Source organism: Osmerus mordax, chromosome 16 (assembly GCF_038355195.1).
Source record: "Osmerus mordax isolate fOsmMor3 chromosome 16, fOsmMor3.pri, whole genome shotgun sequence".
NCBI lineage: Eukaryota > Metazoa > Chordata > Actinopteri > Osmeriformes > Osmeridae > Osmerus > Osmerus mordax.
Window position 1 is genome coordinate 15,221,934 of NC_090065.1, and position 15,053 is coordinate 15,236,986.

General features: G+C 45.6%; 1 protein-coding gene across 8 annotated transcripts in view; it reads left to right on the forward strand.

The window, feature by feature from the left end:
* Positions 1 to 5,349, forward strand: part of LOC136958870 (oxysterol-binding protein-related protein 1-like) — a 28,941-nt gene extending 23,592 nt beyond the window's left edge. For 7 of the 8 annotated variants that reach the window (XM_067252991.1, XM_067252996.1, XM_067252989.1 and 4 more), the window contains 8 exons: positions 296 to 478; positions 1,558 to 1,665; positions 1,816 to 1,905; positions 2,166 to 2,292; positions 2,743 to 2,850; positions 3,100 to 3,223; positions 3,312 to 3,402; positions 4,007 to 5,349. In XM_067252991.1, coding sequence (XP_067109092.1) covers positions 296 to 478; positions 1,558 to 1,665; positions 1,816 to 1,905; positions 2,166 to 2,292; positions 2,743 to 2,850; positions 3,100 to 3,223; positions 3,312 to 3,402; positions 4,007 to 4,109 — 934 coding nt within the window. In that variant the 3' untranslated portion in view covers positions 4,110 to 5,349. Of the gene's footprint in view, positions 1 to 295; positions 479 to 1,557; positions 1,666 to 1,815; positions 1,906 to 2,165; positions 2,293 to 2,742; positions 2,851 to 3,099; positions 3,224 to 3,311; positions 3,403 to 4,006 lie in introns of those variants that run through there. The other variant, XM_067252994.1, reaches the window with a different exon arrangement.
* The last annotated feature ends 9,704 nt before the right edge of the window (positions 5,350 to 15,053 follow it).

Below are 15,053 nucleotides of genomic sequence, written 5' to 3' on the forward strand. Positions count from 1 at the left end.
TGTGTGTGTGTGTATTAATGTATGTGTGTTGAGCTGGGATAGGTAATGTTTTTCAGAAGCCCTTTTTGTCATATTTGCTGGATAATCCAACCATTTGGACAGAATGCATTTATTGGACAGAATTCTGACCGAATGCAATGATTGGATGGGCTACTACTTGCCTGTCTACCTACCTGCCTGCTTGCACTCCGTCCGTGCACTCATTGCCGTTACCGTAGTTTTGCACGTTTCCATAGACGCAGCACACGCACACGATTGAGCATGAGGTAATGGCTTGCTTTCCCCCCCCCCCCAGAGAGGACCTGGGTTTCCGCTGGATGTCGGAGCAGGTGAGTCATCACCCCCCGGTCAGCGCCTTCCACGCCGAGGGCCTGAAGGAGGACTTCCTGTTCCACGGCTCCATCTACCCCAAACTCAAGTTCTGGGGCAAGAGCGTGGAGGCCGAGCCCAAGGGGGTGATCACCCTGGAGCTGCCTAAGTGAGTGGAGAGAGGGGTGGGTCCCATCAGGGTGGGGGCAGATGGAGGCTGCCTTACACCGTGTCCTAACTGGATGCGACGCGAGCGACGGGACGCAGGCGACGCGACTCAAAGCAGTTTGATTGCCTTGTTCTCTGTTGGAATGTCCTAACTAGACGCGAGTATCGCGATGCGACGCAGAGCGACGTTTTGGCTGAACTTTTGTGCCAAATGACGTTGTGTCCTTGGGCAAGGCACTTCACCCTACTTGCCTCGGGGAGAATGTCCCTGTACTTACTGTAAGTCGCTCTGGATAAGAGCGTCTGCTAAATGACTAAATGTAAATGTAAACTTTTTGTCGGACGCCCTGTTTGCATTAAGTAGTCGCTCGCGTTGAAAGCTCTGTAGCACATGAAGTCACAGTAACGTGGTTAGTGTACATGAAGTACCAGAAGTGAATTGGACGGATTCAGTGTGCACAGAGAGCGTCCGGTGCTACGCGACAGTCGTACGCTCGCATCCCAGTTTGGACACGGTGTTAGTGACTGAGGGTTTGGGAGTGTATGACTTGTAGTGTGTTTTCATGGTAATTGGTGGAGCTAGTACTGGCATGGTCCTCTGGCTGTGTTCGCTTCACCGGCTGACATCACTCACGTAATCAACTACAGGTGTGCTAACTGAAGGTCCAGGCCTTCCCTTTCAGATGACTTGAGTACTGCAGGCATTCACAGACCTGGACACACATGCTCACACATCATACGTTGCTATGTACCTGCATACTGTGCAGCCGCTGCCACCCTCCACGTTCCCAAGGTCATCCACACTGTCTTCTGTATCTTCTGTATGTCACTACAAGATGTTAATTCTCTGTGAAGCCCTTTGACTTGCTTGTTAAAAAGTCTTTACATTAACCCTTTCCTGCCTGAGCCAACATTCAGAAAAATCCATTTCGTGCTAGAATATGATATTCATATGCATATTCATATTTACATGGATTGACAGAACTAGTGTTACAAGCATAACACGTGATGCAAATGTGTCTAATGGGGTGTTGATTGGATAGACTGTATGTAAGTACATTGTGACGCTCGTCTGTGCAGACATGGTGAAGCTTACACCTGGACCAACCCTACCTGCTGTGTCCACAACATCATAGTGGGTCAGCTGTGGATAGAGCAGTATGGCAACGTGGAAGTCATCAATCACAAGTGAGAAGCTGTGAGCGTGTGCGAGAGCGTGCGAGAGGGAGAAAGAGACGTAGAGGCAGAGAGAGCTGAATGTTGGAAAGCCATGTCTGTCTCTCTGTGGGAAGTGTGGGAAAGATGGCGTGATAAAGGCTCTCTGTCTTACTGTGACAGGACCGGGGAACGCTGCAGCCTGACATTCAGACCTTGCGGCCTTTTTGGCAAAGAGCTGCACAAAGTGGAGGGCTACATTCTGGATAAAAGGTATCTGCAGTAGATGAAAGCGCAGAGTTACGGTTTTATTGATTTGTGTGTTAGTTTGGCCAACTCTGCAGTAACCAACAGAGAGAGTGCACAGTGGTCTTGAGTTTGATGCAAACAGTGTTTCATAGTTGAAGTTACCATTTTTATAAACCGCTGACCTACTTCTGTGTGTGCATGTTTTTGTGTATCTGTGTGTGCATGTTTTTGTGTGTGTGTGTGTGTGTGTGTGTGTGCGTGTCTGCGCACAAACGTGTGATCAGCAAAAAAAAGCTGTGTGCCATATATGGCAAATGGACTGAATGTTTATACACAGTAGACCCGGCCACTTTTGATTCCTACAAGAAGGCTGACAAGAAGAATGCAGAGGAGAAGAAAAGCAACACCAAGGTTTGAGCACTGAAGGAGCGCTCCATCCTATCTCTCCACAGACGTGGTTAGATAACTATTCTGTCTCTCCATTCACTGAGAAGACATGTTGAATTAGTAATGTGCAAGATCTAAGTTTTAAAAAGTATGATTGTCTCAGAATGCAGTTTAACCAAGTAATACTTACAAGGAATACTGTTATGCGTACAGATACTACACATATAGATATTTACATGTTATCATTATTATTAACACAATTCATTGTGTGTGTTAACATACTTGGCCAACAAATCTGATTCGGATTCCTCATTCATTCAAAGCGACTTAGGAAGGTACACAGTTGGCAGCAGATATCCGTGCATGTTCTTCATCTAGACAGCCTTGTTGATGCTAACCCGTGCGGCGCTGGCCCTGTGTGGAGAGCTGTGGCCCCCGGCCCTGTGTGACCCCAGGTGGTGTGTCTCCCCTCAGGACGAGGAGCCAGAGGAGATGCCCCTGCCGGATGCTGAGACAGTCCAGCTCATCCCTGGGAGCGAGCTCATCTGGAGGATATCTCCCCGGCCAGAGAACTCCGCTGAGGTGAGAGAGAGACGAAGAGGGAGAGAGACAGAGAGACCAAGAGGGATAGAGAGAGAAGGGAGGGGGAGGGAGAGAGACAGAGACAGAGAGGGGAAAAGGGAGAGAGGTAAAGGCCTGACAAATGAGAGGTAAAGTGTGATGGAGATGGGAGACCTGAACGATTGTGCAAGATTGGCAATGGATGAAATGACACACTTGACATGGGGCTTGCGTTAATGCGAGTGATCTCTCTGTCTCTCTGTGTGGCAGTTCTACGCCTTTTCCACGTTTGCCATGCAGCTGAACGAGCTGGAGAAGGACATGGAGGGGGTCATCCCTTCCACAGACTGCCGCCTGCGGCCAGACATACGCGCCATGGAGAACGGAGACATCGGTACCCGAGGACAACTTGTATCCGTACGTGAGTTACAGTTTGAAGTCGAACGTGACTGAGACTCGCGCCCCTGTCATGTTTACCACAGATGCTGCGAGTGCAGAGAAAAAGAGAGTGGAGGAGAAACAACGAGTGGCCAGGAAAAACCGCTCCAAGTCCAACGACGAATGGAAAACGAGGTAAGCGTCCCTGCTCCGCCCCCCGGAGCCTCCTCTGCTCCTGCTGGATCGAAACGCAAGCCACGCTAACAGCTGCTCTGCTATGCTAACTGCCTCCCCATTTGTCTCGTGGGATTTGGTTTACCCCCACCACCTTTCCTCTCCTCCATGCGTTGTCCATGAGAAGGAACCCAGCACTTGGCCCCAGGTTTGCCTCTTTTGATCCACCCTCGTCTGCCGTGCTTTTGGTTGTGACGTTGTCTGTGCTGCACGACACTGCCCCCCTCAGGACAGATTGTCAATCTGCAGTCCAATGTGACATTACAAAACAGCACGCTAGAGAGGGCACTCAACTAATAATACTCCCGTCGGTTCCATTTGACAGATTGAATTATCATGCAAATGAAATGCACTGTGTTGAGTGCGCACATACGCTGCGCTTCCACATCTGCATGCATGTCATCATTGGACTGTTATCTCGGTGATGTGTGTGTGTGTGTGTTTATTAGTGTGTCTGTGTATGGTGCATGCATGTACGTGTATGCGGGAGAGTGTGAATATTACCCTGTCAAGATTGTTCATAGAGAATCTGACTGTGTGTGTGTGTGTGTGTGTGTGTGTGTAGGTGGTTCCAGCAGGGTCCTAACCCCCACAACAAGGCTCAGGATTGGCTCTACTCCAAAGGCTACTGGGATAGGAACTACTCCCAGCTCCCCGATATTTACTGACCTCCAACATGCTCTGTTCCCAACGTCATCCAAACCTCTCTCTCTCTGTCTCCCTCTCTTTCTCTCTCTCTCTCTCTCTCTGTCTCCCTCTCTCTCTCTCTGCTGTTTCCATGGACCACACCTGCTAGAACTTCAGATGGCGTACCTTTGCTTCAAATGTTTCATTGCAGGGGGGAGAGGAATGTTCTAATAGATGGGATGGAACCGGCCTTAAGATGGACAATATGTCCTCAACAGGATCAATGGCTGTTGAGCTTGGCTAAGTGAAGCTGATCACCAACCATTCAGCTGCTACCAAACAGCCTGTGTCATACTCGAAGCACAATATTGAAGTAAACCATGCGCTTGTTTGTAAAAAGCAAAGACTTCTAATATAGAAAGTAGATTGTATTAATCAGAAATATTTTATTCTACAGTACAGTTTGAGATGGAGTGTTTTAACTTGAATGTGCATAATCACGTTTTTGAATGAAAACCACTTCATCTCAGCCCCTTCTAATGCATCATGTGCTGCACCGTCTCTTAGGAACGCGCAGGAATGGCATCTGGCATCCTAAAAGCATAGAGCTTTCTGCTAAGTGTTTGAACTACTTCATAGATATTTATTTACTGTATTGCCTGAGGAAAACACAGGACTGTTCAGCTGCCTCAGTATCCAGTTCTGAGGCATTGACATGTTTTTGTACATTAACAGAGCTGTTTTATTCCTTTCTGATACAATGCAGTGTAGTAATGATTAAAATAAGCAATTTGCTGTCTCTAGAGGACTGTATTGTACCAAAAAGTCTGGCTTTTGCTTCCACGAGCAGTTCAGATGACTAGATTGTGGTTGACACTCGGCTCAATAATTAATATGATATGCATTTTTGTGTGTGTAAAAAAGTTCCTCTCTATAGTTAGGTCATTTTTGGCTATTCTGAGACGTAGATACTGTACTGCAGAGTTGTTTGAACCACTGTATGTAGCACCCACTGATTACACACACTCCACCACTCTTGACTATGCAAGCCATCAGATGCACCCTTAAACACTTACACAATTCTGCTTCATACCCATGCACTGATCACATTCCCATCTTCAGCTGTGTGTAGCTGCTGTAGGTTCTGTAAAGAGTATGAACTTGTAATATAGGACAGTGTAGTGGGCCTGGTCTGTAGTCCCTGTGAACGCACAGTTTTATCTACTCAGTTCTTGTGTATATCTCAATTACAGAATAAACTCATGTCTATTGTTGCTAAATAAAAGCTTAATGTTAACTCAAAGAATGCATTTGTCTTGCTTATCTTGTTACCCAGACCCTAGGTCCTCTGACTAGTATTGAAAAAGTGTTCAGGAGTTGAATCTTGACGATATCGTCTGTGAAATGGGTCACTGAGCAGGCAATGTTATCAGCAGCAATAAAGACATAATCAGGACAGTTCTAGATGACTCCATGTTTAATAAGAGGCTTCGAAAAACTCTGCAGTCCTCTGCAGATAAGCTCGCCTTTGCCAGTGGCTAGTCTCTCTGGCTGCTAGTCTCTCTGGAGGCTGGTCTCTCTTCCTCCTCGTTGGGCTGGGGTAAGAGCACACGGATCAGTGCTGGGGAGACCATTCGGCCCTCCTCACCAATCAGGTATTCTATTGGAAAGGACAAGGAGAGGAACCCATGGGGGCTGTCCCTCCTGGATCCAGCAGGCTGATTGGTCCTCAACCCAGAAGGCTGATTGTGGCCAGTGGGAACTGTAGTTGAAGCAGGAGCACTCTGACCCAATGACACCTGGTTACCATCCAGAAAGAGGAAATGGTCGGGGACGCTGATATCTTGGTTGGGGGTGGTGGGGCGTGAGGTGGGAAGGGGGAGGGCTGAGGATGGGATCCCGGGGAAGTAGGGCCAACTTGGGCCCGGCTGAGCCTGGACCAGCTGGGGCTGATAATCTTGACACAGTTCTGGCTGGCTGGCAGGATTCTGGGTCTCGACTTGTTGCTGACAGGGCCTCTCTGCCAACAGAACATGCTCTGGACCAAAGTTCCTGATGTGAGCTGAGCCGTTGAAGGGAGGCCGGGAGAGTACTGTGGTGGACAGACAGCCCTCAGGAGAATCTCTGGTCAAGTGGTAAAGAGTCCACACACAATTGGCAAAGTTCTGAAGGGAGGGCTCAGAAAGGCTGACTTGGTCCAATCCAGTAAAACCTGTCATCGAGCTCTGGTCTTGATCCTCTGAAACAAAGACTTTGTTTTAACTCAACCAATAATTACCCAAAACAGTTAATAAAAGACTACATTATTTCAAAGCATAACCATGCAAAAGCCACATCACTCGACTTATCTATACCTGATGTATTCTGCACGCTCTGTGATTGTGGCCTTGTCACCTGTGTGGTTTTGTCCAACAGCCCTACAGTATATATATATATGTATAACAGGGTAAAGTATTACAACCATTGAATTTAGCATATTTCTTGGATCGAACTAATATTATATTACATTACATTATTAACCTGAATCAGAAGAGGTCTGTGTTTCTACTGATATCTGAACAGACTCTCCACCCGGAGCTCTGCTGTGCCTGGTGGGGTCAGAGAGAGCCCTGACCAGGCTCACTGTGGAGGCAAAAGTCGAAGTATGTAAATATGCTGTCACAAACCTTTCTATTTTTCAGACAACTGTCACCGAGTAGTGTAAAGGATGTCAGTACCTGACACACGACAAGACTGTGGAGATGCTCCTGGAGATGTGTGTCTCTCTGGTGTCACTGCTGGTCTCCCCACACGCTCCTCTCTACTGGGGATCCTGAATGAGGATGCTCTCTGTGCTGCTGCCACAGGGCCTGGTTCAGATGGAACTCTCTCTGTGGTGTTTGTTGGAGAAACTCTCGGGGATAGCGGTGGTGAAACCTCCCTAGCAGCGACAGCAGTTTCCCTTCGGTCCTTCACCGATGATGAGGACCATCTGGACTGACTGGACTTTGGGGAACAGCCTTTGCCAAAAAACATTTCATAGCACAGATATAGGGAAGGGTAGAAATGAACAAAACAACATTTCAAATGACTACACAGCTTTGCAAAAGACAAATCTGCACCACTGTAGTGCAGAGGAAAATGTTATTGGATCAACTGTACTGCACCTGCTGACACAAGAGAGGTCTGTGGAGATACTCTGGGGGAAACGCTGGGAAATGTGTGCCGTTCCGGTGTCTCCGCTGGTCTCGCCACACTATCTCTACTGGGGATCCTGAGTGCCAACACTCTGTTGGCCGCCTCTGTCACTGCAGGAGAAGGAGCCTTCGCGGTGATGTCACTCCTTGGCACTTTTAATTCAGACTTCATCTCCAAGACCAGTTCCTCCAGTTCCTCTACCATAGATGAAGTGATACGCAAATCTTCCACTGAAGGATCTATGTAGACTGTTGGTCTCTCTGCTGGTATCCCCACACTTTCCTCTGTTCTGAAGATCCTGACTGACAACAATCTTTGTTCCTCCACTGCTGTTTCACACGGAGATCTCTCTGTGTCTCTCACAGGGGACAATGCAGGTAAAATGCCCCCCTTAGCAGCTACAGGTAGCTGGAGTAGTTGCTCTGATGGGGATGATCAGCACAAGGGTTAAGGGGAGTATAGGAATTAAGATCCCCCAGTGGACAAGAATAATTTCAAACTCAACCCTTGTGTTATCTTCGGGTCATTCTGACCCATCAGTCATTGTGACCCACCATTGTATTGCGACAACTTTACCGCATACAAAAACAAAGTGAAGCATTTTTTTTTAACCGATGGGCTGTCTCAGACCCCCTACATTGCGAAGGTTAAAAGAAAATTATTTGTATTTGTTTTTGTATTGGGTAAGATTGGGTAAACACAACGATGGTTCGTTATGAACCTTTGGGTCATGTGACCCGAAGGCAGCACAAGGGTTAATGTAAAGACTTTTTAACAAGCAAGTCAAAAGGCTTCACAGAGCCTTAACAACATTGTGCACTTGCCAGCTTGAGATATAAAAATAGGCAGGAAAAATAGAAACTTTTTACATTAGGAATCTTCAGTAGGATCTTTACTGTACCGGATACAAGTAATGCCGGTGGAGATATTCCTGGAGATGTACGTCTCTTTAATGATTCTGCTGGCCTCTCCTCACTCTCCTCACTTGTGGGGATTATGAGTGAGGACTCTTTATGGGTCATGACTGTGGATATAAATGAAACATGTTCTGTTATGTCACTGGCAGGACATCTTGGTAACCATGCTGGAGAAACATATGGATCCAATAATGAAGGTTATATATTGTACATCTATGTTGATTTAACAGCATCAATATTGTATACTTAACAATATAGTGTGTCTTGAGCATTACCAGACTCAGGGAATGTCTGTGGAGATACTTTAGAAGATGCCTGTTTCTCAGGTGTCTCTGCTGGTTTCCCCACACTCTCCTCATTACTGGGGATCTTGGCAGAGGACACTTTCCGAATGACCATCAAGGCAGAGGGAGAAGGACTTGTGGCAACATCACTCCTTAATGTTAGGACCTCGCCTGACCTGGTCAGGCTGGATGATTCTTTCCCGGATTCTTGGAGATGTGTCTCTGCTTCCACCATTGCTGTGTAAGAGGCAGCCGTCTCTAATATTTGACTTCTAGGACTCTGTGAAGATGCTGACACAGGTGTCTTCAGAAGCTCTGACATTGATGATGCTCTATAAGTTTTCTCATGTCCACAGACATCAGACTGGGCTGGTGACACTGTACCGTCGGTGAGGGAGTCAGGGGAGACCCTGGTCCGGCTAGTCTCAGGGGATAAACCTGCAGCTGTTATAACAACACAAGAACTGTTTGAGGAAACAAACATACATACAAACAAACATAAAATACTGTTCACAATAGAGTTTATTGTTTTAATTGGCACTGTACACAGTGACAGATATGACTGAATATGATTTTATGATCTTAATAGAGTTTTAAAAGAATTACCTGACACATAGTATGTTTGTGAGGATAATCTGGGAGACGTGTGTCTCTCTGGTATCTCGGCTTGTGCTCCTACACTCTCTTCTTCACCAGGGATCTGGAATGAAGATTGAGGAATTGAAACTGCTCTTTCAAAGGACACCTTTTGAGTGGTGTCTCCTTCTGTTACTATTGCTGAAGCCTTGGAGCTTTCTTTAACAGCTGAAAAACACTGTGACTGATGCTCTAACAAGACGTGAGCAGAATGTTCGTCAGCCACAGGGTCATCTGAATCAATGTTGGAGATCTCTAAGCTTACATGATGATGTTTTCTGTTCACTGTCCTTAATGCCTCCACGGAAATTGTTTTGACGAGTTCTTCAGATATTTTCTGAAATTCCTCGACAGCAGCAGTGTCTTTGGCAAAAGTCTCTGTTTTGGATGGGGATGCATCTGAATGTTTCAGTGTCACTGGTGGAATGGTGACCATGCAAAACCCAGTTGACAGGTCGTCAAACATTAATGGACACTCTACAAAACAAAAACACTCATGGCAGAGTCAATCAAACTCAGGGTCAAATAATATCAGATTAACAGAAGAAAAGTTTTTGAAATATACAACTGACATTTCTTCTCACCCATTTCAGATGTCCCTGGAAATACAGTGAGAGATGCTTTGGGAGTTGTGTGTGTGTCCAGTGTCTCTCCTTCCCTTTCCACGCTCTCTTCTCTGCATTCTCCAACCACCACAGTTTCAGAGGGGGCTTTCTTTGTCTGCTCAGTAGAGGATCTTACGAGTTCAGTATCACCCTGATAAGATGCAGTGGAAACAACCTGTCCAGTGGACAGAAAACGTGAGAAAACATCCTCCCATGAGATCACACTGCTGCTCCTAGAAGACAACTGGTCATCCGTTGATCCTGAAGAACCAAAGCTATCCGCAGAATATGTCATAAAAAGGTTCTTCATCAAAGGTATCTTGCAGGAGACCTCTTCATTAGACATGACCTCTGTAGGGTCACACAGTCCAGTCATATTACTGGCTGAAGGGGTCCTGGTTGGACTACGTCTGGATAACAGGGCTGAGGATGGACGGCTGTCTCTGCTGAAGATGGTGGTCTCTGGGAGATTCTCAGATGGGACAGCGATAACATTATCGGTCGCAGCACTGGGCTTGCTGATGACAGCAGACTGACCCACTTTCACCAGACAGTTCCGTGAGAAGGCAGCTGATTGGACAGCAGAGCCGGGTTGGCTCTCCTCCTCCACAGAGGGTTGGGTTGGGCTGTGTTCAACTTCCTGGTGGTCAGGATCAGGTGGTTTTGTCCGTGGGTAAGAATGTTCCTCTAGCCTAACCCAGGGCTCCCCTGAGGTTCCTCTTTGCTCTATATTATGGGTGGCTAATAAAGCCTCTTCAGCAAGACAGGAACCCAGTATGCCAATTTCAGTCATGGGCATCCCACGCACAGACGGCCTAGGTGGCATTAGTCCTTCATTGTTCATTATCACCTTGCCAGCTGGTGTTTCTCTCTGTGATATCCACCCTCTAACAAACTTTGCCTCTATAAAGAATTCATCATATTGTATGTTATCATGTTGTAATTATTTTCGTTTCTTTCTTTTTTTAATATTGTTTATATTTCTTACCACGTATCTCTTGGTACAGATGTATAACATCCTTAGTGTCCACTAGAATGTTTTCTGAAGTAAAAAATAATTGTTTAATAACATCGCCCTGCTAAACTAAAAGGTAGGCTATGCTGCGTAGTTGACACATCTTGCTAGCCAAATTCAATTGAAGAGAACTTACGTTCACTGAAATTATGTAATTCCTCACAGTATGCCGAAATAAATTCCGTTATTTTCTTTGGTCGCTCAGTGAATACGGCTCTGCATATACATTCCAGCCAACTCTTAAGTCCGTACGGAATTATCAGCGTAGGGGGTGGCTCGAAGTGCCTGGCCATCTACAAAGATACGACAGCTGTAATTATTAGTCGTTCGTGGAATGGACAATAATAGCGCTAATGTGAAAATGAAATGTGAAAAAGAATGTAACCATTTATTCCCGACCCTTTTAAGAAAAATGTACCTTAGCGAGTGGCCAGTGGACTCCTCAACCCAACAAGATCCAATCACTACAATCAAAATTACCTACGTCATAATGCAGGCCTTTTTATCCACAGAGATTCCAGTTCTAGGCTTTAATATTATTAATTGTGTCTCATGCCGAGCGTCCCGTCGCTTGCGTCGCATTCAGATAGGACACGGTGTAATATGTAGGTGAAAAAAATAAAAGTGTAACAAAAAGGTTGCTGTTTGCCTTCACTGTATTATCCTCATCCTTGGCCCTGCTAAATGGATATGGCCAAAAGACCTATCTGTCTCCCTGTCTGTCTAAATGCCTTTCTGCTTTCGTTGCACCTTTTACCCTTTGTAGTGTGTGAAACTATAAAATGGGTTGGGAGAACAAAAAAAAAAAAAATGTTTTATGGCTGTATTGTTGAAAACTCCCACTAATATTGGGGTTTCCTTGGAACATTGGGTGTGTAACAAAACACATGAACACCACACAAAAGTTAAACAATCATATTCAAGGGATGGCTTGACATATAGTTTATAAAAATATAAGGAAAGATACAGGTTTCCTCTGTCCATGTCGTGGTGCAGAATGCTTTGCAGTGACAAAACGGAGAAGTGATTTAATGCTAGAGTCTAAAAAGGCCATGTCCAAAAGTAGGGCTTTTGTTATACATAAAAAATTCACCCAAGCTGCATTAATTACAATATCATTAACGGAAGCTTCCAGGATTAGATTAAACATTGAAGACTGCCTTCAATAAATATTCACCAAATTAACTGTATTTCTGTTTTCTTAATTAATCGGATGAGATTACATCAAATAGTAGCCTAGTGATGCAATCTCTGAAGGATTGGCTCTGTGCCTATGAAGATAGGCCCTCTTGGGGTTTGGTGTTGCCAACATCAACCTTATCTACTGGTGCACTGCATGGCTTCGTCTCCTGCCTCTGCTGACATTGGGTCCAGTGAGAAGCTTTGGCAGTGGGGTGGTTGGAACCGCTACATTCTTCCATGGGTCCTCGATGAGGCAACGGGGTGCCACTGTCCAGCATGTGGTGGAGGAAGGAGGGCAAGTTGAGCCACTTGGGTGGTGTCACATTCTCGCTCTTGCTTTCGCTCATGCCAGTCGCCACCCTGGGCCTCTGCCTGGGCTGTGGGTGGGGGTGTTGGTGGCTGTGGTGGTGCCCGGAGGGCATGTGACCACAGTGGCTAGGAGCCACGTTTGGTGCCATGTATCCAGTGTAGCTGTTGTGAGGGCTGAGGTGTGGTGGGTAACCATAATGATGGCCCAGTGTTGGAGGAGCCTGGCACCAGTGAGGCTGGTGTGCTGGGAGGAAAGGCTGACCGGCAGGAAAAAAACCTGGTGATACAGCCTGGCCGGGTGTGGGTGGAGGGTGGGGAGGATGAGAAAAGTAGTAGTGGTGATGATGTTGTGGAGGCTGGTGAGAGGGTGGAGGAATGTCCCTGCGGCTGCTATCTGGCATCTTTCTACTTTCAGAGGGGGAATCTAGCAGAAACACAGGGAGAGACAGAGATCAGATGACCAGTTTTTGTTAACGTTCTATCTGGGCAACATTGACTTGACAAATGACACTTAACAGCAAGTCATATATCAACATTCATCTTTGGTGCTTTGCTCACCTGGGTGTGTTGCTCCAGAGATTGAGGTGATCGTCTCTGGTTTAGGCTGCTGCTGGGAAGCAAGTCCCTGGGTGTGGGTCTCCCCCTGTGCCAGAGCCAAGGGGGCTGGAGCTGCTGGGAGAACTGGGGCTTCTGAGGCACCAGAGGAGGTTATGACAGCATGGAGTGATGGGCAGATTGAAGCAGCTAGGGAAGCTGGTTCGGTTGTAGCAATGGGGGGAGTTGGGCTCTTTGAGGCTGCTTGAACAGCAAGGTCTGTAACAGCTGGTTGGTTGGTGGTTGAGGTTGATGGACGAGCTGTCGCTGTGGCACTGAGTCCAGTTGCTCCCCGGTCTCCGGTAGTGTGGGTAGTAATGTTTTTAACATCACTCCACATCTTACTCTCCTTAGTTGAGATCTGTAGTGCTTCAAAATCCACATTCTCATTGGAGGAGGCTTGGTATCCGAACTTCAGCATTTCCTGCTCATAAGCAGCACCACAGAGCGTGTGTGCTATGGAGAACAGAGACATTTGCATTTTTATAATCAGAAATCTGGTCCCTTTGTCCAGAGGGCCAATAACAAATAGGAGATAATATGAGAAAATTACCTACCTCTGTGTTTATGGAATTCTTTGATTAGCCGGTCAACTGAATAGGTTGGGTTTTCTATAGGAGAGACAGATTCACATGTTTCTCTATGATTGTAGGTAATTGCCTACAATAGTAGCCAATCAGAAGTCATTATTTTGTTTTCGTTGTAACTGAGCTTAAACTGCAGACTATTTAATAGAAAAGTAGCCTACCATGTTTGTATTTCTGAAGTTCCAAGCAGTAGTACATGGCAAAAAGCGCCATGTCATCAGGCTTTTTTCTTAGATATCCTCGGATGAAACCCGCAAGAAAGCTCAATAGGCCCCTTGGAAGCACGGGGGCCAAACATTTCATCATGTTGGTGGCTGTACTGTAGTGTAAAAAGTTGCCATAGTAAAGCACTTCATCACACTACCAACTATAACCAATTTAAAACAGAAGGTTGGCTTAATTTAAAAGGTTGTTTTAAATATTTTCTGAAACTTTGCTTTATAGCTAGTAATGATGAGTTTCAAAACGTACCCAGGTGAAGAGGGATATTTACATGTCAAATGTTTATATTCCGAAGAATTAGTATTCAAATCACGCACATTCAAATATTCTCAGCCTTCTGCTTCGATTGGCGTCAGTTTGCCGTTCCGACAGATTTGAGGTTCTAGGCTACAGTACTATTTACGGGAGATTAGTGATTAGATGAACGAGAATACCATACACAAGGATGTTGTACTTTTGCAATTTAATTCCGCCCTACCGCCTACACGTCGCGTCTTTGGTAGCTATTACCGAACTTATCTGAATGCGCTTTGTAACCTATGCGAAAAACCTGGGTGTTATTTTTGACACTGAGCTCAAGTTTGATCGGCAAATAAATGCTGTTGTTAAAAGATAGATCTATAGCTAAGTTTAAGTCCATCCTCTCTTTTGATGATTTGTAGAAGATGTGCATGCCTTTATGTCTTCTCGTTTAGACTTTTGTAACGCTCTGTATCAGGGTGTGAGTCACGCCTCTCTCTCGCCTGCAGCTGGTTCAGAATTCAGCTGCTAGGCTTTTAACTGGAACCAGGAAAAGAGACCACATTACCCCAGTATTGATTTCCCTAAATTGGTTACCGATCCAATATACAGAATCCAATACAAAGTAGCCTATTGCTATATGTATTCAAGGTTTTTCATGGTCTAGCACCAGAGTAGCTTGCATCAACAATCAAGGTCTCTCCGCTCTGGTGACCAGCTGTGTCTGTTGGTGCCTCGATCTCACCTTAAAACTAAAGTTGACAGAGGTTTTGCGTTGGCAGACCCTAGACTTTGGAACGAGCTTCCGTTGAAATCATCTCGGTCTCTAGTGTCTTTCCAGGGGGCCTTAAAAACTATTAAAAATCTATTTTTCCTTAGCTTTTATTTAATTGCAGTATAAATTGTACGATGTCAATTTATACTTAAAATGCTTGTTATATTCTTCAGCTGTATGTATGGGATTTTATCAACTCCATGTACAGCGCTTTGGTACCCAATGCGGTTTTTGAAAGTGCTCTATAAATAAAATTGAATAACACCATGTGGAGCGCCAATTTGCACAAAAAAACGAGACTATTTAAATGTGTCTCCAAAAAATCACAAATGTAATATTAGGACAACCAGTATTCAGCCAGCCTATATGAAACGTTTTTATTAGTCACTTAATGTACAGGGATGATTTGAATCCTCCATCCAAGATCCGTTACTTTTGCTGG